The sequence below is a fragment of the Eriocheir sinensis genome, unplaced genomic scaffold (assembly GCF_024679095.1).
Source record: "Eriocheir sinensis breed Jianghai 21 unplaced genomic scaffold, ASM2467909v1 Scaffold1193, whole genome shotgun sequence".
Lineage (NCBI taxonomy): Eukaryota > Metazoa > Arthropoda > Malacostraca > Decapoda > Varunidae > Eriocheir > Eriocheir sinensis.
This window is the reverse complement of record NW_026110511.1, coordinates 38,270-65,036: the sequence shown is the minus strand read 5'-3', so window position 1 is coordinate 65,036 and position 26,767 is coordinate 38,270. Positions and strand designations below refer to the sequence as shown.

The 26,767-nt window shown below is 46.8% G+C and overlaps 1 protein-coding gene across 50 annotated transcripts in view; it reads left to right on the top strand.

Moving 5' to 3' along the window:
* The first annotated feature begins 5,817 nt into the window (after positions 1-5,817).
* LOC126989489 (uncharacterized) overlaps positions 5,818-26,767 on the top strand; it is a 58,750-nt gene continuing 37,800 nt past the window's right edge. For 14 of the 50 annotated variants that reach the window (XR_007743366.1, XR_007743358.1, XR_007743352.1 and 11 more), the window contains exons 1-9: positions 5,818-5,967; positions 12,048-12,101; positions 12,984-13,079; positions 15,512-15,657; positions 16,386-16,583; positions 17,025-17,214; positions 17,634-17,731; positions 20,704-20,814; positions 26,600-26,667. Coding sequence is in view for 1 of the 50 variants with exons in the window: in XM_050848063.1 (XP_050704020.1) it covers positions 15,578-15,657; positions 17,025-17,214 (270 nt within the window). In the remaining 49 variants the exon portion in view is untranslated. Of the gene's footprint in view, positions 5,968-12,047; positions 12,102-12,983; positions 13,080-15,511; positions 15,658-16,385; positions 16,584-17,024; positions 17,223-17,633; positions 17,732-20,669; positions 20,815-26,599; positions 26,668-26,767 lie in introns of all 50 variants that reach the window. The other 36 variants (XR_007743384.1, XR_007743380.1, XR_007743377.1 and 33 more) reach the window with 29 other exon arrangements.

The window sequence follows — 26,767 nt, the reverse complement described above, 5'->3', positions numbered from 1 at the left end:
GGACAGCACTCCACCAATCCCCTCATCACTGGCATCACAATCCAGTATAAAAGGCTTAGAGGGGTCTGGGTAGGTGAGTACGGGCGAGCTGATGAGGGCCTCCTTGAGCTTCTCAAAGGCAACCTGAGTTTCCGCTGTCCACTCAAACTTGCGCCCCTTCTTCGTCAGGAGGTGCAGTGGTGCAGCAATCGTAGCGAAGCCTTTCACAAACCTGCGGTAGTATGAGCACAACCGAGGAAGCTCCGCAGCTCCTTCACGTTGGTGGGTGTCGGCCAGTCCCTTACCGCAGCCACCTTCTCAGGATCAGTGCGTACTCCAGCCTCGCTCACGATGTGTCCCAAGTATTGGACCTCCTTTTGGAACAGACAGCATTTCTTCGGGCTGAGCTTAAGGTGTGCAGCTCTAAACCGGGCGAAAACCTCTGATAGCCTTTCCATCTCCTGCTCGAAGGTCTGGCCAAAGACAATCACGTCGTCGAGGTAGATGAGTGCCGTCTTCCAGTGAAGTCCCTCCAGCACCCTCTCCATCAGCCGCTCAAACGTGGCCGGCGCGTTGCACAGGCCAAAGGGCATGACCTTAAACTGCCACAGGCCTTGACCGTAGGAGAAGGCTGTTTTCTCTTTGTCCTGTTCCGCCATTTTGACTTGGTGATACCCAGACTTCATATCCAGTGTTGAAAACCACTTGGAGCCCACCAAGGCGTCGAGCGTGTCGTCGATCCGTGGGAGTGGGTATGAATCCTTGATGGTGAGATCGTTGAGGGCTCGGTAGTCCACGCAGCACCTGAGGGAACCGTCCTTTTTCCTGACGAGCACTACAGCAGACGCCCACGGGCTGCTGGACCGCTCGATTAACCCCTGTTGCCGGAGATCATCCATTACCTCATCCATCTCCTTGCGACGGGCTGGTGCCATCCTTCGAGGAGCTTGCTTCACTGGGCGGTGGCTACCTGTGTCGATGTGGTGCTCTACCAGGTCCGTACACCCCAAGTCCAGGTCTCCTGTGGAAAACACATCTGCATTTCTCACGAGAAGCTCCCTGAGCTGTTCCACTTGGGGTTCCTCTAGACACTTGGAGCTCCTGTCAAACAGGTCGCACAGGTAGTCAGGCAGCTCCTCCTGGGGCTTCGTCAGGGTTCTCCTGCAGACACAGGTTCTTGGTTTCTGGTCGATCTCTTGGCACAACCCCACCATGGTCCCTTGTTTTATTTTCTTTGGGCTGAAGGAGACATTGGCCACGACGACAGGCACTTCCGCTGCAGCAGGGTCTACCAAAGTACTGCCTACAATCACCCCGTTTTCTACCGGGCATCGACTTCCACTCTCTACCACACACAGGCTAGCCGGGGGGGCACCCGTAATTTGACAGGGTAACAGCATCTCCGACCTCGGAGGAATAATGGTGGTGCGCTTGACCGTCACTGGCAGGTCTTCCTTGTTCACAGTCGTCAGTGGCACCCTCCTTCCTCTTACAGTCAGCTGCTTAGCGCGGAAGTCCAGCTCGCACCTGTGGGAGACAAGATAATCCATACCTAGGATGCAGGGGTCATCCATGTCGGCCACGTACACAGAGAGGAACTCTTCCTTTCCTCCGAGCTCAAACTTCACGTCCACTGGGCCTCTGAGCTCTGCGTAGTGTCCTGTGACTCCGCACAGTCGATGCGGCGTCTTAGGAAGCCGACGATGACTCACCACGTCAGGCCGCACCAATGTGCGTTCCGAGCCTGTGTCGACGACCACAGGCCACAACACTCCGTCAACCTTGCCCTCCACTTGGCAGCTTGTCATGGTGGTTCTCCTGCACACTGATATCTTCGGGGCATGTACAGGACAGACTGGTCGTTGCCCCGTGAACCAGTCCTTCTTAGTTTCCCGAGTGGTGGTCCCTCGTTGGGGCACATTTTCCGACACTCATTCTTCCAGTGCCCCTTTTCTCCACAGGTCCAGCACTTGGGTCCTTCCTGGGCTTCTTCTTAGCGGCACCTTCATATTCCTTCTTCCTCTTATAGCATTCGTTCTCCTTGTGCCCAACCTTCTCGCAGTACCAGCACGTTCCTTGGAACCTGTCTGTGTCGCTGACAGCGCCCTTTCGTGCCCTAAAGCCAGAAGTCGAGTCGTCCCTGAAGCTTGACAAGCTAGACCTAACAAAGGACTCAAACTCCATGGCACGTGCCAGAGCTTCCTGCATTGATGTTGGCTTAGCTTGGTTCACTTGTATCTTCAGCTGAGGGCTGTCCAGGGCATCGATGAATTGATCACGCAGCAAAACCGTCAGCAGGTCAGGGGTGGCACCTGGGTATGCCTTGTGCGCCATGCTCTCAAGGTCCTGAGCGAGTTCCTGAAGAGACTCGCCGCGCCTCCTGTTGCGGGTTCTGAACCTAACCCTGAAGAGCTCGTTCTGGTGCTTGGTCCCATATCGTTGCTCCAGCGCCTGTGCCAGCCCGCTGTAGCTGCCCTTTGTCGCATTGTCGAGCTGAGCAAGGACCTCCAGCGCCGCCCCTTTCAGGCTAGTGGCCAGCTGTACCGCGCACTCTTGGTCATCCCATCCGTTCCGAGCTGCCAACAGCTCAAACTGAGCGCAGTAAGCCTCCCAGGAGACCTTGCCATCAAACTCCTGAGGCTTCTTTCTAACAGGCGAACCCAGCAGACCCATGGGGCTGGCGGAACTTCTTGCGGGGATTAACTCAGGCGAAACAGGGCTCAAACTACCCCGGACTTGCGTAGGAGAAGCATCTTGGGTACAACTAGCCCCTGCAGGCACTGGCTGTCCGTTTCCAGCCAAGCAGTCTTCAAGGGCCTTCACTCTGTCACTTACGTCACAAACTGCCTGTTCAGTACGGTTCACCTTTCCTTGCACTTCTAATATTTCTTTGTGTGTCGTCTCCCGTACCACCTCCATCTCTTGTTGAAGATTTGTGTGTTCTTTCTCCACTTCTATCAGGCGTTGTCCCAAGTTCGTGGTTACATCAGTCATTTCTCTTCGCACTGACTCACTTCCATCTTGTACTGCTTTAAGCTGTAGCTGTAATCCTGTGAAGCGATCTTCTAGCTGTTCTTTGAGTTCTTGGAGTGTTCCTTCTTGTTGTTGCTGTGCTCTTTCTTGTTGTTCTTTGAGTTCTTGGTGTGCTCTTTCTTGTTGTTCTTTGAGTTCTTGGAGTGTTCCTTCTTGTTGTTGCTGTGCTCTTTCTTGTTGTTCTTTGAGTTCTTGGAGTGCTCTTTCTTGTTTCTCCCCCTGTAGTCTCAAGGCTTCCAAAAGTTCAGTCAACATGTCGTCCCTCTGGGCAGCTTGGGAACGAGTCTCCATGGCGAAAAACAAATGCCTACACTCCTGACACCAGTGTTAAGCCGGACGTGTTACTTGGGTTCCGTGTCGCCGTCAGGAGACTCCGTGGGAGGGAGATATGTAAACACTTTGCACAGTTTCTGTAGTTTAATGTTCTTCCTTAGTAGTACACTTCACTCTGACTCTTCACTTACCACTAGCTTACTATGACTGGGACTGACTCTCTCGCCCTCTTCTCCTATATATATCCAGAACAGTACAGTCTAGAATATTACAGTATATTTCAGATCATACAAGAACATGTAGCAAAAATATATGCGAGTTGGCAACACTTCCCGCCTGGCGCCTGGCCGCGCCCGTGGGGCGTGGACGGCTCGCTTCCTCCCGCCCTTTGCTCGTTTCTCCGGGAGCCTTCTAGAGGCCTATGGTCGCCAGGGAAGCTTCCAGCACAACAATATATATATATATATATATATATATATATATATATATATATATATATATATATATATATATATATATATATATATATATATATATATATATATATATATATATATATATATATATATATATACTGCTTAAAGAAACAAAGAGCGAAATACTCTCCTCCCTCACTACCGTATTCAATATGTACTTGCGACAAGGCATCGTCCCTTCGGATTGGAAAAGGCTAACGTGACACCGATTTTTAAGAAAGGAGACAAAAAAATACCAGGTACCTACCGACCCATTAGTCTAACTTCAATTGTAGGTAAGCTACTCGAGAGCATAATTAGAAACAAAATTGTGAGTTACCTCGAAAGCCACTCATTAATTGGAGATTCACAACATGGCTTCCGTAACAAAAGATCCTGCCTGTCAAACCTACTGACCTTTTATAACGATCTCTTCTCAATTTATGACGTAACCAAATCAGTGGACGTAGTCTATCTTGATTTCCAGAAAGCGTTTGATAAAGTCCCACATCATAAATTACTTTATAAATTAAAGCAAATAGGTATTGACGGTCAAGTAAACCAATGGATCGCGAATTGGTTGAGCAACAGACAACAAAGAGTTGTGATTGACAGATTTAACTCAGAGTGGGCGCCGGTCACTAGTGGCGTCCCTCAGGGCTCGGTTCTTGGCCCAGTGCTCTTCATTATTTACATCAACGACGTGGATGTTGGACTCAATAATCGCATTAGTAAATTTGCAGACGACACAAAGACTGGTAACTCGGTTCTCACTGACGAAGACAGGCAAAGCCTCCAAGAGGATTTGCACAAAATTTCAGCTTGGTCGGATAAATGGGAGATGCCCTTTAACGTAGACAAGTGCCTGGTCCTTCAAGTTGGAACAAAAAATAAGAAGTTCGATTACGAAATACGCGGCGTTAAACTCACAAGTGTTCAATGCGTTAAGGACCTGGGGATTAAAATCGCGTCAAACCTCAAATTCTCACATCAATGCATCGATGCAGCAAATAAAGCGAACAGAATGTTGGGCTTCATTAATTAAAAGAAACTTTGTATTCAAGAATAAAGATGTAATACTTCCGCTCTACAATAGTTTAGTAAGACTCCACTTGGAATATGCGGTACAGTTTTGGTCTCCCCACCATGCAAAGGACATTCCTAAAATAGAAGGTGTTCAGCGTCGAGCAACAAAAATGATCCCTTCCTTGCGCAACAAATCCTACGAAGAAAGGGTTTCCACTCTTAACATGTTCTCTCTTGAGAAACGTCGCCTCCGAGGAAAACTGATCGAATGTTTTAAAATACTTAATGGTTTCACGAATGTAGACAGAACAAAATTGTTTATGATCGATGACACTTTGCGAACGAGGAACAATGGCACAAAACTCAAATGTAGACAAGTAAATTCAGACTGCACCAAATTTTTCTTCACCAACGTTGTAGTGCGAGAATGGAATAAGCTCCCACCATCAGTGGTCCAGTGTAACACGACTGACTCCTTTAAAAACAAGCTCGACCGTCACTTCCTTCAACTTAATATTAACTAGAGTAGAAAAGCAGCGTTTTGGACCCATCTGATTAGTGTAAATTCACTAGGTTTAAGGACAGACCACCTAGTCTGGACCATGGGGTCTGTGTGGTCTGATTTTCAATGTAAATCTATGTAAATCTCTGACACACACACACACACACACACAGAGTATATATAAACTTCACTAATATATTAGGCCTATATTATTAATATTATTATTATTATTATTATTAATGTTGCTATTTTCATCATATACTTATACTTGTAGCAGTAGTAGTAATAGTGGTAGTAGTGGTAGGTACCAATATTATCGGCACCAATGAGTACGGAACTGGTACCTATTCTGAGTGGGCCTGCTACCTCCTATACATGGTACCGATAATAGCGTACCGGTACCCAAACCAGAACCAATACGCCAATACTGGTTTCTATTAACGGTTCCCAAACTAGAACCAACAATTCAATACCGGTACCAAAACACCAGGTCCGATACCAGAACAGGTACCAATAATCTGTTGTCGGTACCATTAAAGCAAGTAGTCCTTCAAGATGGCGGACTGGCAGACGGGTCTAAACGAAGCGGAGATTTATAAAGTGATTTCCTCGGTTTATTCATGGTGAAGGAGGCTGTTACTGTCTGCCTGGCACTTGGCACTCTTCACCGTTCTGCTTTCCGCCTGGAGTGCCACGGGGGTAAGCCTGGGCGGAGATATAGGCTGTTTTATAGGCCTGTGTGACTGACATACCCTTCTAATCCTGGCGGCCGTGTTTTAAGGCGTGTTTTTTTGTCTTACGGATGTTCTATTTGTGGGGGGAAGGCTGTGGGCGTGGGGGGCGAACTCCAACCATGGGTGTGTGGCAGGGTGGGCAGGGTGGGCATGGGGGTGATTTCCAACCAGGGGCGGGTGGCAGAGTGGGCGGGGTGGGCATAGGAGGTGAATTCCAACCATGGGTGTGTGTGGGGTGAGCATGGGGGGTGAATTCCAACCATGGGCGTGTGGCAGGGTGGGCATGGGGGGTGAATTCCAACCATGGGCGTGTGGCGGGGTGGGCATGGGGGGTGAATTCCAACCATGGGTGTGTGGCAGGGTGGGCATGGGATGTGAATTCCAACCATGGGTGTGTGGCAGGGTGGGCATGAGGGGTGAATTCCAACCATGGGTGTGTGGCAGGGTGGGCATGGGATGTGAATTCCAACCATGGGAGTGTGTGGGTGGGCATGGGGGTGAATTCCAACCATGGGTGTGTGGCTGGGTGGGCATGAGGGGTGAATTCCAACCATGGGTGTGTGGCAGGGTGGGCATGGGATGTGAATTCCAACCATGGGTGTGTGGCAGGGTGGGCATGGGGGGTGAATTCCAACCATGGGCGTGTGGTGGGGTGGGCATGGGGGGTGAATTCCAACCATGGGCGTGTGGCGGGGTGGGCATGGGGGGTGAATTCCAACCATGGGCGTGTGGAGGGTGGGCATGGGGGTGAATTCCAACCATGGGCGTGTGTGGGTGGGCATGGGGTGAATTCAAACCATGGGCGTGTGGCGGGGTGGGCATGGGGAGTGAATTCCAACCATGGGCGTGTGGCGGGGTGGGCATGGGGGGTGATTTCCAACCCTGGGGGTGTGGCGGGGTGGGCATGGGGGTGAATTCCAACCATGGGCGTGTGGCGGGTGGGCATGGGGTGAATTCCAACCATGGGTGTGTGGCATGGGGGATGAATTCCAAACATGGGTGTGTGGCAGGGTGGGCATGTGGGGTGAATTCCAACCATGGGTGTGTGGCAGGGTGGGCATGGGGGTGAATTCCAACCATGGGCGTGTGGCTGGGTGGGCATGGGGGTTGAATTCCAACCATGGGCGTGTGGCAGGGTGGGCATGGGGTAAACTCCAACCATGGGTGTGTGGCAGGGTGGGCATGGGGTAAATTCCAACCGTGGGCGTGTGACGGGGTGGGCATGGGGGGTGAATTCCAACCATGGGGGTGTGGCAGGTGGGCATGGGGGTGAATTCCAACCATGGGTGTGTGGCAGGGTGGGCATGGGGTGAATTCCAACCATGGGTGTGTGTGGGGTGGGCATGGGGTGAACTCAAACCATGGGCGGTTGGCAGGGTGGGCATGGGGGTGAATTCCAACCATGGGTGTGTGGCAGGTGGGCATGGGGTGAATTCCAACCATGGGTGTGTGGCAGGGTGGGCATGGGGGGTGAATTCCAACCATGGGCGTGTGGCAGGGTGGGCATGGGGGGTGAATTCCAACCATGGGAGTGTGGCCGGTGGGCATGGGGGGTGAATTCCAACCATGGGCGTGTGGCAGGGTGGGCATGGGGGGTGAATTCCAACCATGGGTATGTGGCAAGGTGGGCATGGGGGGTGAATACCAACCATGTGTGTGTGGCGGGGTGGGCATGGGGGGTGAATTCCAACCATGGGTGTGTGGCGGGATGGGCATGGGGGGTGAATTCCAACCATGGGTGTGTGGCAGGGTGGGCATGGGGGGTGAATTCCAACCATGGGTGTGTGGCAGGGTGGGCATGAGGGGTGAATTCCAACCATGGGTGTGTGTGGTGGGTGGGCATGGGGTGAATTCCACCCATGGGTGTGTGGCTGGGTGGGCATGTGGGGTGAATTCCAACCATGGGTGTGTGGCTGGGTGGGCATGGGGGTGAATTCCAACCATGGGCGTGTGGCGGGGTGGGCATGGGGTGTGAATTCCAACCATGGGTATGTGGCAGGGTGGGCATGGGGGGTGAATTCCAACCATGGGTATGTGGCAGGGTGGGCATGGGGTGTGAATTCCAACCATGGGTGTGGCAGGGTGGGCATGGGGTGTGAATTCCAACCATGGGTGTGGCAGGGTGGGCATGGGGGGTGAATTCCAACCATGGGTGTGTGGCAGGGTGGGCATGGGGGGTGAATTCCAACCATGGGTGTGTGGCGGGGTGGGCATGGGGAGTGAATTCTAACCATGGGCGTGTGGCAGGGTGGGCATGGGGGGTGAATTCCAACCAGGGGCGTGTGGCAGGGTGGGCATGGGGTGAATTCCAACCATGGGTGTGTGGCAGGGTGGGCCCTCTCTCTTCACTTACTTACCTTCTCTCTCTCTCTCTCTCTCTCTCTCTCTCTCTCTCTCTCTCTCTCCTTCCATTCTCTCACGGCCTTTGGGAGTGCGGGGAATACAGCGGCAAACAGGAAATGTTTTTCAGTTATGTGGGTTGAAAAATACCCTAGATGTAGGGAAATTCTTTACATTTATCTTGATGTAGGGAAATTCTTTACATTTATCCTGATGTAGGGAAATTCCATACATTCAGCCATTGTTTGCCACGTATGGAAACCACACAATATCACTCAGTCTCCATAGAAGAGGGAGTGAAGCCCCCAACCATTGTTGTCTCATTACCCTGCATGCTCTCCACACCTTCTTTACCCCATTTTGCTTAGGCTTACACAACTGCTTTGTAGCCCATACTTTAAAAAAATGTGTTGATATATTTGTATGTGGTATGTTATGCAGGGAACTGTTGACTAAAAGGACGGATTCAGCGGCCCTCGTCTAAAGTCTAATGCAATGGCTAGAATTATACTTAGAAATTTTTGGGGGGGCCACCTTTGTCTGCTGATTACCCCACAAAAAAGACCAAATTACCCCACTTTGGGGAAAACCCCAGACCCCTGCGGGCCCCATTACAAGGTTACATAAAGTTAGGTTTGAGAAGTTTAAATATATTTGAGGGATTCTTTGCCACATGGACACATCGCAATTTCACTCAGTGTCCATAGAAAAGGGGGGGTCAAGAGGGGTGAAGCCCCCCCATTATAAGGTTAGGTAAAGTTAGGGTGGAGTAGTTTAGAGATATTTGAGGAATTTTTTGCCACGTATGGAAACCTCGCACTTTCACTCAGTCTTTATTGCAGAGAGGGGGCCGAGAGAGGTGAAGCCCCCCAGTTAGAAGGTCATGTAAAGTTAGGTTGGAGTAGTTTGAATGGTAAATCTTGGGAATAGCGGCTCCTAGCGGGTGGTGAGCGTTTAGGGCACGGTGTGGTGGTAATTGCAACATTTCCAGCGCCTACGACGGGGTTTTGACAAGCGGACAGGCGTGTTTATGTCACAAGGGTGTATATTTCCACGCCGGCCTCACGATTTCTTCCAAGTCGATGGGCGATGAGACTGCGAGCTCCAGGGTGAAGAAAGGGAAGAGCCTGCGTGGAAATATACACCCTTGTGACATAAACACACCTGTCCACTTGTCAAAACCCGTCGTACGTGCTGGAAATGTTGTAATTACCACCACACCGTGCCCTAAAAGCGCACCCGCTAGGACCCGCTACTCCCAAGATTTACCGTTTGAATATATTAGAGGGATTTTTTGCCACGTTCAAAAACCTTGTTACTTCACTCAGTGTTTATAGCAGAGGGGGGGTCGAGAGGGGTGAAGCCCCCCGTTGGAAGGTTATGTAAGGTTAGGTTTGAGTAGTTTAAATATATTTGAGGGATTTTCTGCCACATACGGAAACCTCGCAATTTCACTCATTGTCCATAGAAGAGGGGGGGGTCGAGAGGGGTGAAGCCCCCGTTAGAAGGTTATGTAAGGTTAGGTTGGGTAGTATAACCTGGTAGCAGCGACGGGCCAAATTTGTGGCTTTACCGTGTAGCAGCGACGGGCCAAATTTGTGCCATGATATAAACCCCCAAAATAGATGATACATAAACTGATCACAAATGCTTTGATATATACGTATTATGAAATGGTTTGTATGAGGGGTGATTTTTTCTCGCTAGGAGGGACCATTAAGAAACATGATCCCCGCTGCTTCCGGGTTAAATATATTCAAGGGATTTTTTGCCACGTACGGTGTTGTGCTTGTGGCCTAACAGCATTTGGTTACTGGTCACAGCACCAGTGCACACCTGTAATAGGTGTAGCTTGTAGTAACTGGTTATATCCCATCCTCGTGGACGTGTCCGTGGTGTCAGTCTGGAGGATACGCGTGGAGGCACTTAATATTTATTGACAACTCTACATTGCTCCTTGAGTCTCAGCGCCCTCGTCTGAGAGGAATCCTCTCCAAGCTACATACATGTAGCTCAAACTTACAATACAATCCTATTGCAGAAACATACAAAACTATAATGGTATTAAATCTCCTATAAGGGATTAGGATTCCCTGTTATTATTGAGTTACTTTTTGGGGCGCCTACAAAGAAAACTTAACAGTAATGTATAACTTATAAATACTTCTTACTCTATTCTTAATCTACTTACGTATCAAACGGAAACTGCACAATTTCACTCAGTCTTTCTAGCAAAGGGTGGTCGAGAGGGGTGAAGCCCCCAATTAAAAGGTTATGTAAAGTTAGGTTGGAGTAGTTTGAATATATTTGAGGGATTTTTTGCCACGTACGAAAACCACGCAATTTCACTCAGTGTCCATAGAAGCAGGGGGGGGGGGGGTCGAGAGGGGTGAATCCCCCCATTATAAGGTTATGTAAAGTTAGGTTGGAATAATTTAAATATATTCGAGGGATTTTTTGCCACGTACAGAAACACGCAATTTCCCTCAGTGTCCTTAGTAGAGTGTTTTTACCAAGTACAGCTTGATCTTGGTGAGTCAGTGCCTTGACCCAGTGTTATATGTGTTCTCAATAGTATGCCATTTTAAATTTGCTCCTGTGTTTACAAAACTTTACCATATTGAGTATAGTAATTCCTATGTGGCCAATTAAGTGGGTCTCAGTTTTTGTCTTTAAGCTTACATGCATTAACCCGGTAGCAGCGGCGGGCCAAATTTGTGGCTTTACCGTGTAGCAGTGACGGGCCAAATATGTGGCTTTACCGTGTAGCAGTGACCGGCCAAATTTGTGGCTTTACCATGTAGCAGTGACGGGCTAAATTTGTGGCTTTACCGTGTAGCAGCGACAGGCTAAATTTGTGGCTTTACCGTGTAGCAGCGACGGACCAAATTTGTGGCCTTACCGTGTAGCAGCGACGGGCCAAATTTGTGGCTTTACCATGTAGCAGTGACGGGCTAAATTTGTGGCTTTACCGTGTAGCAGCGACAGGCTAAATTTGTGGCTTTACCGTGTAGCAGCGACGGACCAAATTTGTGGCTTTACCGTGTAGCAGCGACGGGCCAAATTTGTGGCTTTACCATGTGGCAGCGACGGGCCAAATTTGTGCCATGATATAAACCCCTCAAAATAGATGATACATAAACAGATCACAAATGCTTTGATATATATTATGAAGTGCTTTGTGTGAGTGATGGTTTTTTCTCATTTTTCTCGCTTAGAGGTACCAATAAGAAACATGATCCCGGGTTAAGAATACAATTTGTTGACAAGGAATCTATATTGTTCTTGGTTTAGAATGATATAGTTCATCAGAAATTGGTAGCCTCATTTTTGTACCCTTGATATCAATTCCAGTACTAGTGAAGTAGCTAGTATCAAAGTCCAGCTAAGCCAGTGCTCCTTCCTCATCCAGAGTAACATTAGATTAGTGTATTGTATCCACAAACACTTTCCTCCCCAGTGTTGTTACCTTTAAGTTGTTCTTCGTGGGTGTTTTTAATATTCCATCTCATAAAATGTTCAGTACTTTCTCCATAAATGGAATGGTAGTGACTTTCGTCTGTTGAATGCTAACGTAGGCGATCTTTCAGTAAATTAGCAACGATCAAGTTTTTTATCCATCAACTTGAAGCAACCAATTTACCAATCATTTGTTGTGTTCTTCATTGAATTCACTGAACTTGCTCCTCTTCTTGCGTTTTGCAGCCATCAGTGAGTGCCGGGCAGCTGACGGTGGACCTGGTAATTACCTGTGAGAAGGTGAGGCAGTATCTGAAGCACACTCACACACACACACACACACACACACACACACACACACACACACACACACACACACACACACGCGCACGCACATGCAAGCAAGCATACACTTAGCTTGAGACATTCCATGTACCTCCTGTGGTGAACTCACACCTTTGCCCTGTCTTCACACATGACTTGTTTATATCATGCTTTAAACCCATTATTGGTCTAATGTTTTAGTTAGTCCTTGGATGTAAGGCAAGTCTTGCTCAGCTCAGTGACATTGCACTGAAGAATGAGGCTTGTCCCTTGTTTGCTTGTGTCTCATACTCCATAAATCAGGAACTTGAGAAGCTGCTTCCAGTCTTGTCTCAGGTGACTGAGTTCCATGAGGGTTGATCCTTCACTGGTGACTTTGTGGTGTAAACATTGTGATTAATTTGATTGCTGTGAAATGCAAGATGCATAATCAAGTCACTGGAGATGATTGTTAGCAAGATAGTCGATACTTTAGTTTTTAATGGAGAAAAGATTGATGGACAGTGTAATTTAACGGTAAAGGTTGTATCAAATGTAACGCAAATACTCTGATATAAGTTTTCAATTGAGGGAAAGCTTGTACTTGAATGAAGAATGAGTATGCATGTTTCAATGGGTGATCTTTCCCTTTCCCTAGATCATGAGATGTTATTTTTGTCTCCAAGGATCTGTTCCCATGCCTTTGGCCTTGCTCATGTACCTATATTTGCATGTCATTCTGTCCCCAGCACTACAAAACAAGAGTGGCAAATATGATATGATGGAGATACAACACCAACAACAGTAGAAGAGAGAGTGTTATGTTAGATTAAAGATAATGGAAGCATGGTGCCAGTAACTGTGTTTTGTGCCCAACAGGTGGGCACCACCCAGCCCCTCTGACCGCAGCAGCAAAGACCAGTGCCATGTCCTGCCTGCCCAGTCCCTTGCTGTCATGCAGACCCCCTCATAGAAGTGAGTGGCTTGGCCTTTACATGTGTGACTCTATCTGTGTAAGCCTTTGACAGTCTGTCATATCTCTAAATACATTCAGTTATCAATATATCTGTCTGTCATATCTCTAAATACATTCAGTTATCAATATATCTGTCTGTCATATCTTTAAATACATTCACTTATCAATATATATGTCTGTCATATCTCTAAATACATTCAGTTATCAATATATCTGTCTTTTGCCAGTCTGTCATATCTCCAATAAATCCATTCAGTTATCAATATATCTGTCTTTTGCCAGTCTGTCATATCTCCAATAAATACATTCAGTTATCAATATATCTATCTTTTGCTAGTCTGTCATATCTCTAATAAATACATTCAGTTATCAATATATCTATCTTTTGCTAGTCTGTCATATCTCTAATAAATACATTCAGTTATCATCAATATATCTCTCTATATCTGTCTTTGCAGAAAAAAACCTGGAATATAAAAAAACACTCTCTTGGGAGGTTATTGAGTTTTATTGTTTTTTGTTTTTTTCATTTTCATTATGTTAAAATGTAAATGAGTTGAAAGAATCCATTACAAAGTGTTGGACTGGACTCTCCATTTCCCGGAGTAATGGTGGGAAGGCCAAAAGTCCGGGCAGGAATATACTTGTCTGGCACCCTGGGTCTGGCAGTGCCACACACCCGAGCACCACATTTAAGAAAAATTAACAAAAACAAGTTATTTGAAAACTTCCAATACATGTCAACCATGGACAGTGACACCTGGTGTCTGCAATTTTTTTTCAGCTCCAGGTGCTTAAGCACACTGTACTACTGTGAAGTATTTCCAATGAATGTTTTCTATAAGAATTTAATAATGAAGGAACTGAATGATAATCCTAAGCAGCAGTTGATACCTGTGAACAGTGTCAGCAGCAGATGTGCAGTGTTTGCTGCGTTCTCTGCGGCCATTACAGGCAGTCCTCAAGTTTGGAGGTATGCAACCTACCTCATACCTATGACGACCAGGCCAATAATATTAGTAAAATGTCATTAAGCAATGAGGTGACATTTTAAATATCCTGCCATGGAGTTACTTGTTTACTCATTGTTCCTGCACCCCTACAGCCCACCACTGCCCTTATGTGCTGGCAGGAGGGAGGATGGGGGTTGGTTGGGCCAGCCCTCCCAATCATTCCCCTCCATTGCCTGTGGCACTCAAGCTGTAGCACTACTCATGATACTCTACCTATAGTTTATAGACCTACAGTCTGCTATACAAGCATAGATCCAGCAGCTGCTAGTCTGCTAGCACGTGAGGTGAGCAAGGGTGGAGTGAGTCAATTATCTCCACACTTCAAGTCTCAGCTGTGTTCGGTTCACCTGTTAGCCCACACAGGCCCCGGCAGGTGAGGAGAGAGCCAGCCTAGATTGTCAATCAGCTGAGTACAGCCAAAATGCCATTCCAGAACAACAGCTCATAAAAATTTCTGCACGTATAATAGTTTGCACATGGTGAACTTTTTCCCTATGAACATAATGTTCTTCTTACTTGCAAGTAAAGGTCAAAGCGTGGCTGCATGAGACAACAACATACTGATGTGTCCAGGCGGCAGAAACTGACCAGGGGACGGAATCTGATGTACGGCTGGACTTGTTTTGATGCCCAGACTGGGTCAGAAAAGGCTGAACATAGCCGGGTACATGTCTTGCAGGACCCAAGATTTTGTCTACTGGGAAATCCAATATCTAGGAAATTGAGGTTCAAGTGTGATTTAGAGTGAAAAGATTATTATAAAGTGAAGAGCAGACACTTGATCCAAGGTGCAGGCTGGTCTGTGTTAATTTATACTCTACAGAAAATGACCTTTTGCTTCCCTAAACATGACACCAATTTTGACTGATGTATTTTTTAATATGAAGAATAAAAATGATAAAAACAACAATACAAAAAGTCAGTAAAACCCAACATAAGGCGGTGGGTCGGGTTTAAAAGACAAGGATCATTCCCAAGCTTGTTTATATCAACACATCAACCAGAACATAGACTCGGGAGGCCACCAACATATACATAAATTAAAAGAAAACATGTTCTTTTAGGGAAATTTTAACTGATTTCGTATTTTTTATGTGGGTGAAGTTGGAGGGGGGTGTTATGCCAACCCGGATATTTTTCAGTCCATCTCTGTCTATCAATATCTATCTATGGTTCTATATTTAATTATGTTCTTCATGTATCCATCTGTCTGTGTATTGATGAATGAATGCATCCATTTATATTATTTTTGTATCTGTATCCATTGTTGTAATGTTGCAACCATTTTTACTAGTACAAGAACTTCTCTACTCCATAAATATTACCTTTCTCAAGCCATTTTGTTCACTGGAAAGCTTCACTCACCATGGATTTGTTTAACCCTTTCAAATGAAGCTGCTTTTTACTCTTCTCTCCAGAGTGAGCGACATAACCTCCTGACTGAGCTGGTCCAGGAGGTGGTGGTCCTGCAATGCCTATGAGCAATGGGACAACAACCAAATCCCTGGCCACAGCTGCGCTACCTCACCTCCCACACAACAGAGGAGGACGTGCAGGGGCTAGTGTGAGTGTCCAGTGTAGAAGCATAATTATTTTTTTTCCTGTTTGTAAGGAAAGAGAACAACCAAGTGCCAAATCATCAAAAAGGAAGATAAAGATAAAGTTGAATTGTCACAACATGCTCCCGAACAGACAGGAGGAGTTGCCAAAGAATCGTTACACATTAAAGTTCCAGACATGTTGATGCTTCCATCCTGAGAGGGTGTAAGCTATAAGAGAAACAATAGTAAGAAGGCTGGTCCAGGGTTTACTGATGAAGGTGCTGATCAGGAGTACCATGAACAGCACGGCTGATTTTGAATGGAAAGTTGCGTGTGAGTTGGTCGGGTCACAGCCAAACTAGTCTTTTGTACCTGTTTCCTTAGTGCCATTTCCATGTCTTTCTGAGTGTCAATAAGTACCAGGACAGCAAAATGGGATGTTTAGTGCCTGACGGGACAGCTTGGTGGGGTAACAAGAGGCATGATGCGTCTGCCTCCCTTCAAAGCATCTCTGCATTGCTTTAAGAATATTCTGCAAGTTTAAAGCTGATGAAGGAAGACGTACAGCAGCTATAGTCACCATACACTAGGCTGAAGCCCCTGTCCATAGCTAAGGGAGCTGATTGCTTAGATGAAAGGAGGGTAGGCCTTGGTGAGGGAGGGGGCAGGGCATCTGGAGCAATTCAATATGCAAAGTTTGAGTGTCTGGTGCAGTAGTAAGAAGCATGATGTCTGTTTCCTCCACTCACAGCTCACTTGGGGCCCTGGAGCTGGAGAACACAAAGGAAGAACAAACAACAGCAGACCTGATGGTTCTTACGAGGCTGTTTGTGACAAGCTACACTAACTATCTAATCAAAGGTGGAAGATGAAGGACAGCAAGATGAAGAAGCGTCTCTCAGCCCTTCCTTTCGGGTGCCGGCTTTGTCAAACTCTTCATGGAAATTTGGTACGTAGTAGTAGAGCTCATGTTAGCTGGTGATGCAGGGGATGAAAAGTGTGGTGTGTAAGACATGCTTCACACCTTGACTGCTGAAGGCCAACAAGTGGAAGAATACCTTCATTAACCTGACCTAGCCATTGCTTCCTTCAGATAGGAGCCTTTCCATATGACAGGTTTTCCTTTTCCTGTACAGATATTTTGAATTAGTTTTCTCTGATTGGTTTCAGAATATCCTTAACAACAAAAGTCACCAAAATTATATGCTCCTGCAGTGTTGGGTCACTGTTAGATGCACAAGAGTGTACTGAAGGTCTAACATGTGTGTGTAAGCTTACTTGAGGTGCTGTGTACATACACAATAGTAAATTTTTGGAAAAAAAAATCATTATTTTGGGATATATTATTACTGAATAATCTACTCTGCTATTCTCCTGCCCTCTGACTCAGCACTGACCTCATCATGGCAGAGACTGGGCATGCAACTCTTTGCTGCACAAGGCGACCCATTGTAGTAGCAGTGTTGTGTTCCCCCAGTGACCTGCCGACCACTGTGCTGCTCATCAAGTTTGTGGAGGAGGGAGACAGTGCGATGGGCACAGTCATGCTGCTCAACTTTCTCAATGCTTGGAAGGTCCAGGTGAGGAGGTAAACAGAAGCTTGATCTTCTTCCTGCCATGCTCTTGTCAGCTGCTGTCTAGTTTTTCTTGGCTGAATTCTTCATAAACCAGTTTACTGTAAAAACTCTACTTATTTGTTTCATAAAGTTGTATATTTTTACTTATTTGTTCAATATATATTTAAGGATTTATATATTTATATATGTCAGCTGCTGTCTAGTTTTTCTTGGCTGAATTCTTCATAAACCAGTTTACTGTAAAAACTCTACTTATTTGTTTCATAAAGTTGTATATTTTTGCTTATTTGTTTAATATATATTTAAGGATTTATATATTTCCTTTCACGGCTTGAATCAGGAATTGGGATAAAGACTAATTAAGAGAGTGATGGCACTATTCTTATAAGCTTTTTTTTTTTTTTTTTTTTTTTTTTTTTAAGGAGCAAGCTGCAACATGGATGAAGCCTTTTCTTGAAAAAATATGTTTTGGAGCCCAACACCACAGAGGTTGCCAGGAGTGAAATTTTTATATTCAAAAGTGAGAAAGATTTTGTGTTTGCTCAGTTTTCAAGTAGCCGCTGCACAGTGTTCACTTTCTTGCAGTGTTTAACCCTTAAACACATCCGGGGGTCGGATCGGACCACACTATATTTTCTCAATGTTAACACAGCCGCCTCATTGGCGCCAGACAGCTGTGATGCCTGATAGCTTTTGTGTTCTCTTTGATGTTGTCGATGTTGTGTGCATGCCGCTCTCACTCTTTCCTGTCCAGTGTAGAAGCGATTGGTGCCCGTTTCGACCCCATGTATGTGTATACGTAAAACAACGTTGTATTACACGAGGCCCCCCCCCCCCCCAAAAAAAAAAATATATATATATATATATATATATATAAATATATATATATATATATATATATATATATATATATATATATATATATATATATATATATATATATATATATATGTATATTTATATATATAACGGGCGCTGACCGTTCAAAATGTACATTCCCAATAAGCCTGCCAAGTATGGACTGAAACTTGTCCTTATAGCTGACAACACAAGGGAGTACCTATTGGGGCCAAAACTGTACTTGGGGAAGGGAGATCCACCAGCTCAAGGAAACCTGGGCCTGGGACACTGCCTGACGAAGGAGCTGACTCCGTAGACCATATCATAACACCAACAGGAACGTAACTGTGGAGAACTGGTTCACCTCAGTTCCCCTTGCAATCCTTCATATCCACCGTCTGCAACATCCCCATTGATGTTCAGCGTCCTAATGGAGCAATGGAGCAGGCGGTGTTGTTCAATATCAGCTCCTGCATAGTACGGTGCAGGAAGTGTCCTCCGCGGAATGATGTTAGGAAAAGCCGCAGTGTGTGCTTTACTTGTATAAGGAGGCTCTCTGCAAATTACTCAAATGTAAGTAATAATTTTCTATAAATTGCAACTGTACTAATGTACATTTGTACAAAAATACCCCAAAGACTTCTTTTTTTTTCACTAATAAAATACCAACTTTTTTGATAGCTTGCCTCAGAACTAGCAGGGGTCCCAAAATGCTAGGGGTACAGCAGCTGCATCCCACACTCCCAGGCTGTACTTGGGACACGCTACATGGGAGTACTTGCATGGGAGGGCCTGATACAAAATGTATTGTGAACAGGTGTATTATTTTTCATGAGTTTTGGAGATTTTGGGGGCTACCCAATCTAATACTTACTTATCAATCTTTACATATATTTGTTTCTCCAGAAACAGGATTAAGGTTGGCATTGCCCATGCTGCTTTTAGTTTGAATGAAACGCAATTAGAAGTATTTTTTTTCATTTCTCAAAAGTTGGGGTCCGCAAGGACCCCCACATGTGTTAGTGTGTAATTTAATAGGTTATGTGTTTAAGGGTTAAAGATAATCAAGGGATTTTTTGCCACGTACAGAAACTACGCAATTTCACTCAGTCTCCATAGCAGGAGGGGGGGGGCAAGAGGGGCCAAGCCCCCCGTTAGAAGGTTATGTAAAGTTAGGTTGGAGTAGTTTAAATATATTCCAGGGATTTTTTGCCATGTATGGAAACCTTGCAATTTCACTCAGTTATTATAGCAGAGGGGGGCTTGAGAGGGGTGAAGTCCCCCCACCCCATTAGAAGGTTATGTAAAGTTAGGTTGGAGTAGTTTAAATATATTGGACACACGGTGTAAGGTGTCAGAAATATGCAGCGCGGGACGTGTAACTGCAGTCAGTTGATTGTTAAGAAAAGTCCCGCCTGTCTGATGTGGTCTCTAGTTTTATGGATCAAACCTGTCAGTATGAAGTACATGTAACCATCACACTCCGAGAATCATCTATTCTCATCACTGCGTTTATACATCAGTGATAACTGATTACTGTCCAGTCGAGTACAAAAGACAATACACGGATCAGTATAACACATTATAATACACCGTCAGGTGTCCGACTGCTTGACATACATACAAGTACAACATGTGGAGCACTATAACACGTAAGAACACAACTTCAACGGACCTTACACCGTCAGGGTCTATAAACACCTCGGGCTCTCGGTCGTTCGTCCACCAACTTCCTTAACCGTCTGCCCTTTGCCTTCGTACTCGCCTCCCTCCTGTGTGGGACACACTCATGGCTCTGAACAAGGACGCCTTCAGACGACTGTAGGCCGGCCTGATGGATTTGGTGACCTCTCTGACCGTACTGTCATAACATTCCCGACGATAAATGGCCTTTGCGATAGTAAACCTCTCCCTTATTCCTTCCTCTCCACTCTTCCTCCTCTCTCCTCATCTCTCTCCACTTCTCACCCTCTCTCATTTTCCTCTATTTCCTCACATCGCCAAACGGCGATAACAGCACAGGAAGTTTCCGTAAACTTTCGGGAGTAGGGAATTTTCCCCATTTTAGGGAGGGGGAGGCGGACCTCTTGTAAAGAATTACCTGCATTAGTTTAGTTTAGGTTATGACACGTTAGATTTGGTACCTCACCTGTCCGCTGCGATAGACACGGATTTTTCCTTCACTGGTAGCCTGGTAACCTGTACTACCAGGTCTTTCTCTGCCTCTGTGGTGGATAGTGGAGTGTTTCCCATGTGGTATTGGTGTGCTGGATATCCCTTCACTGGTAGCCTGGTAACATACACTCCCAGGTCTTTCTCTGCCTCTATGGTGGATAGTGAAGTGCTTCCCATGTGGTATTGGTGTGCTGGATATCCCTTCACTGGTAGCCTGGTAACATACACTCCCAGGTCTTTCTCTGCCTCTGTGGTGGATAGTGGAGTGCTTCCCATGTGGTATTGGTGTGCTGGATATCCCCTCCCAAGGTGCAGGACTTTACATTTTTCTTCCGTGAATTGTAGCAGCCACTTTTTGTTCCACTCCTGCAGCTTTGTGATGTATTCTTGTAGGAAATCAGCAGTCAAGGGGTTATGAACACCCAAATTCTTTATTTTTTCAGAGGCAAAATCACTTCCAAGCTTCCCTTTCCGTAGGAACCGTCCAGCCGCCCCGGAGAGCCCAGCGACCACACCCTGCAAGACAGCCTGCTCATCCCGGGACACACACAGCCTCACATGGGGACTCTTCAGGCATTAGACTGACGGGTAGGTCACACCTGGAGAGAGAGAGAGAGAGAGAGAGAGAGAGAGAGAGAGAGAGAGAATTACATAGAATTATATAGAAAATCAGACCACAGAGACACACAGACCCCATGGTCCAGACTAGGTGGTCTCTCCACCTAAGTGAATCTACACTAATCAAATGGCTCCAAAACGTTGCTTTTCTACGCTAGTTAATATTAAGTTCAAGGAAGTAACGGTCGAGCTTGTTTTTAAAGGAGTCAATCGTGTTACACTGAACCACTGACAACAATTGGCTTTTGAAATAATGCATAATTCCCTTCCTTTCCCTTCCTTTCCCTTCCCTTCCCCTCCCTTCCTTTCCCTCCCCATCCTTTCCCTTCCCATCCCTTCCCTTCCCATCCCTTCCCTTCCCTTCCCTTCCCTTCCCTTCCCTTCTCTTTCTTTTCCCTTCCATTCCCTTCCTTCCTTCCCATCCCTTCCTTCCCTTCCCTTCCTTCCTTCCCTTCCTTCCTTTCCTTCCTTCCCTTCCTTCCTTTCCCTCCCTTCCCTTCCTTTCCTCCCTTCCCTTTCCATCCTTTTCCCCATCCTTTCCCTTCCCTTCCCTTCCTTTCCCTTCCCTTCCCTTCCCATCCCTACCCTTCCCTTTCCTTCCCATCCCTTCCCATCCCTTCCCTTCCCTTCCTTTCCCATCCCTTCCCTTCCCATCCCTTCCCTTCCCTTCCTTTCCCTTCCCTTCCCTTCCCTTCCCTTCCCTTCCCTTCCCTTCCTTTCCCTTCCCTTTCCTTCCCTTCCCTTCCCTTCCCATCCCTTCCTTTCCCTTCTCTTCCCTTCCCTTCCCTTCCCTTCCCTTCCTTTCCCTTCCCTTCCTATCCCATCCGTTCCCTTTCCTTCCCTTCCCTTCCCTTCCCTTCCTTTCCCTCCCCATCCCATCCTTTCCCTTCCCATCCCTTCCCTTCCCTTCCCTTCCCTTCCCTTCCTTTCCCTCCCCATCCTTTCCCTTCCCATCCCTTCCCTTCCCTTCCCTTCCTTTCCCTCCCCATCCCTTACTATCCTTTCCCTTCGAATCCCTTCCCTTCCCTTCCCTTCCTTTCCCTCCCCTTCCCTTCCTTTCCCTCCCCTTCCCTTTCCATCCTTTCCCTTCCCATCCCTTCCTTTCCCTTCCCTTCCCATCCCTACCCTTCCCTTTCCTTCCCATCCCTTCCCATCCCTTCCCTTCCCTTCCTTTCCCATCCCTTCCCATCCCTTCCCTTCCATCCCCGTCCCTTTCCTTCCCTTCCCATCCTTCCCTTCCTTCTCATCCCTCCCTTCCATCCCTTCCCTTCCGTTCACTTCCCTTCCCATCCCTTCCTTTCCCTTCTCTTCCCTTCCCATCCCTTCCCTTCCCTTTCCCTCCCATCCCTTCCCTTCCCTTCCTTTCCCTTCCCCATCCTTTCCCTTCCCTTCCTATCCCATCCGTTCCCTTTCCTTCCCTTCCCTTCCCTTCCTTTCCCTCCCCATCCCATCCTTTTCCTTCCCATCCCTTCCCTTCCCATCCCATTCCATCCTTTCTCTTCCTATCCCTTCCCATCCCATCCTTTCCCTTCCCTTCCCTTCCCTTCCCCTCCCTTCCCATCCCTTCCCTTCCCTTCCTTTCCCTCCCCCTCCCTTCCCATCCTTTCCCTTCCCATCCCTTCCCTTCCCATCCCATCCCATCCTTTCCCTTCCCATCCCTTCCCATCCCTTCCCTTCCCTTCCCTTCCCATCCCATCCCTTCCCATCCCATCCTTTCTCTTCCCATTCCTTCCCTTCCCATCCCATACCTTTCCTTCCCTTCCCATCCCATCCCTTCATTTCCCTTCCCTTCCCTTCCCATCCCTTCCCTTCCCATCCCTTCCCTTCCCTTCCTTTCCCTCCCCTTCCCTTCCTTTCCCTCCCCTTCCCTTCCCTTCCCATCCTTTCCCTTCCCTTCCCTTCCCATCCCTTCCCTTCCCATTCCATCCTTTCCCTTCCCATCCTTTCCCTTCCCTTCCCATCCCTTCCCTTCCCATCCCTTCCCTTCCCTTCCCTTCCCATCCCATCCTTTCTCTTCCGATTCCTTCCCTTCCCATCCCATACCTTCCCATCCCTTTCCTTCCCTTCCCATCCCTTCCCATCCTATCCCTTCATTTCCCTTCCCTAACCCTCTCTTCCCTTCAAAAACCTTCCCATCCCTTCCCTTCACTTTCCTTCTCTTCCCTTCCCTTCCCTTCCTTTCCCTTCCCATCCCTTCCCTTCCCATCCCTTCCCTTCACTTTCCTTCCCTTCCGTAACCTTCTCTTCCCTTCCCTTCCCATCCCTTCTCCGACACTCAGCATGGCTTCAGAAACAAGCGCTCCTGCCTAACGAATTTATTAGACTTCTTCCAAGGCATATATAAGAACTGGGATGCCCACATCCCCAGTGATGTTATATACCTGGACTTTCAGAAAGCCTTCGACAAGGTACCACACGAGCGACTCCTTAACCCGGCAGCGTCGGCGGACCCATTTTTGGGCTCCCGCGAGTCGGTCCACTGAAACGACGGACCCCGTGTGGGGCTTGGCTCAAAACGCCTAATTCGAGCTAACTGTAGGCGGTGGTGGCATAGAGCAGCCCACCATGCATGCCCTGGGTCATTGTGGTGTGTGATTGATCTTAAGGTGGGCTTATTTGTCATAGGTGGTGCTGTAAGGTCATGGCAGACTGAATTAGCCATCCATACCGGAATCACTTGTCAAATTCTCTAAAGTAGACAACAAGCGACTCTCGGCTAGATGCCACGCGTCACGAGTCTGTTTAATTTGTAACAAACACCACCCAAAAATAATGGAGTTTGAGTATAAATAAATATTATAAACAGCTTTATGGTTATGAGTAGTGTACTCTGATACACGTTCCATGCTCTTTTCTTAGTCTCAAAATGCAGTGTAATGTTGCCGTTTCTCGGCCACTTCTCGGCTTTCCCATAGCCCAAGCCCACGGGTTAAGAAACTGCACTCGGCGGGCGTTGGAGCCAATCTGATCGCATGGATACGAGATTGGTTCATCGGCAGAAAACAACGAGTATTACTCAGCGGACAGCCTTCCGATTGGCTTCCAGTCACTAGTGGAGTGCCTCAAGGGTCAGTGCTGGGACCCATCCTCTTTATCATATATATCAACAACCTAGAATCAGGACTGAAATCCACAATATCGAAATTTGCTGATGACACCAAGGTGGGTGGAGAGGCCCTCACAAAGACCGACTGCGAAATCATTCAGAAAGACCTCAATCACATTATAGAATTGTCGGAAAAATGTCAAATGTCTTCTAATGTTGACAAATGCAAAGTCATGCACATTGGGTCCCAAAATAGTAACCACACATACATCATGAATGGGAGACCTCTGCAAGCAATGCAGGAGGAAAAGGATCTTGGAGTCACTATCAGCAGTGACCTGAAACACGCGAATCACTGTAAAAAAGCATACAACAAGGCCAACACTATGCTCGGGTTCATAGCGAGGAACTTCGAGTGTAAAACACCAGACGTGATGCTATCCTTGTATAATTCCATGGTAAGACAGCACCTCGAGTATGCAGTGCAGTTCTGGTCTCCCAATTACAGAAAGGACATTGCTTTACTGGAAAGGATTCAACGACGCGCCACAAAGATGATTTCAACCTTCAGGGCTCAACCGTACGAGGAACGACTCAAGCGACTCAATCTCTTTACATTGGAGAAAAGACGCTTACGAGGGGATATGATTCAAGTCTTCAAGTATCTGAAAAAGTTCAATAACGTCCATTACTCCAAATTCTTTGAACTGCAAACCAACCTAAAAACTAGTAATAACGGTTTACCCATTCAGTCTAGTCGATGTAACACAGACATTGGAAGGAGTTTCTTTTCAAATCGAGTCATCCGCCACTGGAACAATCTTCCCTCAGAAGTAGTAAATGTGAATACCATCAACTCCTTCAAATATAAAATCGACCGTCACTTTGCTGCATCGGGAATAAACTGAATATTGAGGTGCTGTCATCTGCTCCTCAATATCGAGGTGCTTTCATCTGCTCCTCAATATCGAGGTGCTTTCATCTGCTCCCCAATATCGAGGTGCTTTCATCTGCTCCCCAATATTGAGGTGCTGTTATCTGCTCCTCAATATCGAGGTGCTTTCATATGCTCCTCAATATCGAGGTGCTTTCATCTGCTCCCCAATATTGAGGTGCTGTTATCTGCTCCCCAATATCGAGGTGCTTTCATATGCTCCTCAATATTGAGGTGCTTTCATCTGCTCCCCAATATTGAGGTGCTGTTATCTGCTCCCCAATATCGAGGTGCTTTCATCTGCTCCCCAATATCGAGGTGCTTTCATATGCTCCTCAATATTGAGGTGCTTTCATCTGCTCCCCAATATCGAGGTGCTGTTATTTGCTCCCCAATATCGAGGTGCTTTCATCTGCTCCTCAATATCGAGGTGCTGTTATCTGCTCCCCAATATCGAGGTGCTTTCATCTGCTCCTCAATATCGAGGTGCTGTTATCTGCTCCCCAATATCGAGGTGCTTTCATCTGCTCCCCAATATCGAGGTGCTGTTATTTGCTCCCCAATATCGAGGTGCTTTCATCTGCTCCTCAATATCGAGGTGCTGTCATCTGCTCCCCAATATCGAGGTGCTTTCATCTGCTCCTCAATATCGAGGTGCTTTCATCTGCTCCCCAATATCGAGGTGCTGTTATCTGCTATCCAATATCGAGGTGCTTTCATCTGCTCCTCAATATCGAGGTGCTTTCATCTGCTCCCCAAGCCCCAAGTGGCAGTCGAGCAGGTTAAATCACACAAGCAGGCGACCTTGTAATGAGCCAATAGGCTTTCTGATGCCTGCACTTCCATATTTCCATGTTTCCTTTTCTCTCCCTTTTTCTTCCCCTACTCTCTCGCCCTTCATTCCCCCTCTCTTATCTCCCTCCTCCTCCTCCCTCTTTCTTCCTGTCTTTCCCAGTTCCTGTTATTTATTCCCTAATGTTTCTTTCTCTCCCTTCTCGTTCTTCCCTTCTCCCTTTCCTTCTTTCTCTCCCTTCCTTTCCCTCATGCTCCCTTTCTCTCCCCTCTTTCTCTTTCCTCCCTTCTTTCCCTTTCTTTCTCTCTTCCCTCACCTCTATAGTCATTTTCTCTGTCCCTCCCTTCTTTCCCTTTCTTTCTCTCTTCCCTCACCTCTATAGTCATTTTCTCTGTCCCTCCCTTCTTTCCCTTTCTCTCTCTTCCCTCACCTCTATAGTCATTTTCTCTGTCCCTCCCTTCTTTCCCTTTCTTTCTCTCTTCCCTCACCTCTATAGTCATTTTCTCTGTCCCTCCCTTCTTTCCCTTTCTTTCTCTCTTCCCTCACCTCTATAGTCATTTTCTGTCCCTCCCTCCCTCCCTCCCTCCCCATTCTGCTAGTTTTTGGGAACTTAAAATACAGTTTGATAGGTATTACATTATCAAAAGCATCATCTTGTTGCAGAAAAAAGAACTAGTACACTTTTTTGGGGAAATAATAGACATTTTCTCTTCCTGTTATTCAGCCCTCACTATGATGCCCTTAAGGCGTTCAAGTCCTAGGCAGGAGGAAATAGCCAAGGCCTCCCAGCTGTTGATAAGTGTGCTGGGATATGTTACAAGAGTGAGGGTAGCATGGCAGGGAAGGACTTAGCCATGTTACAGCAGGGCTCAGGCTCAGGGTTTTAATGGTGCTGTTTTGACGTGAACAGAATGTACTATTGTTATGGCACCAAGGATCAATGTTTACACAGTCCATTAATTCCTAGCCTGACTTGTTGCAGGACGAGAACAACAACAACAACAACAGGAGGAGGAGGAGGGGGAGGAGGGTGGTACACAGGAGTGACTGGTGAGTGTTCATTTATCATTAATTTCCTTGTTCCTTCTTGTGTTCAGTTTATTCCTACAATAGTTTCTTTTGTGATAAATTCTTTGCCTTCTTTTTTTCC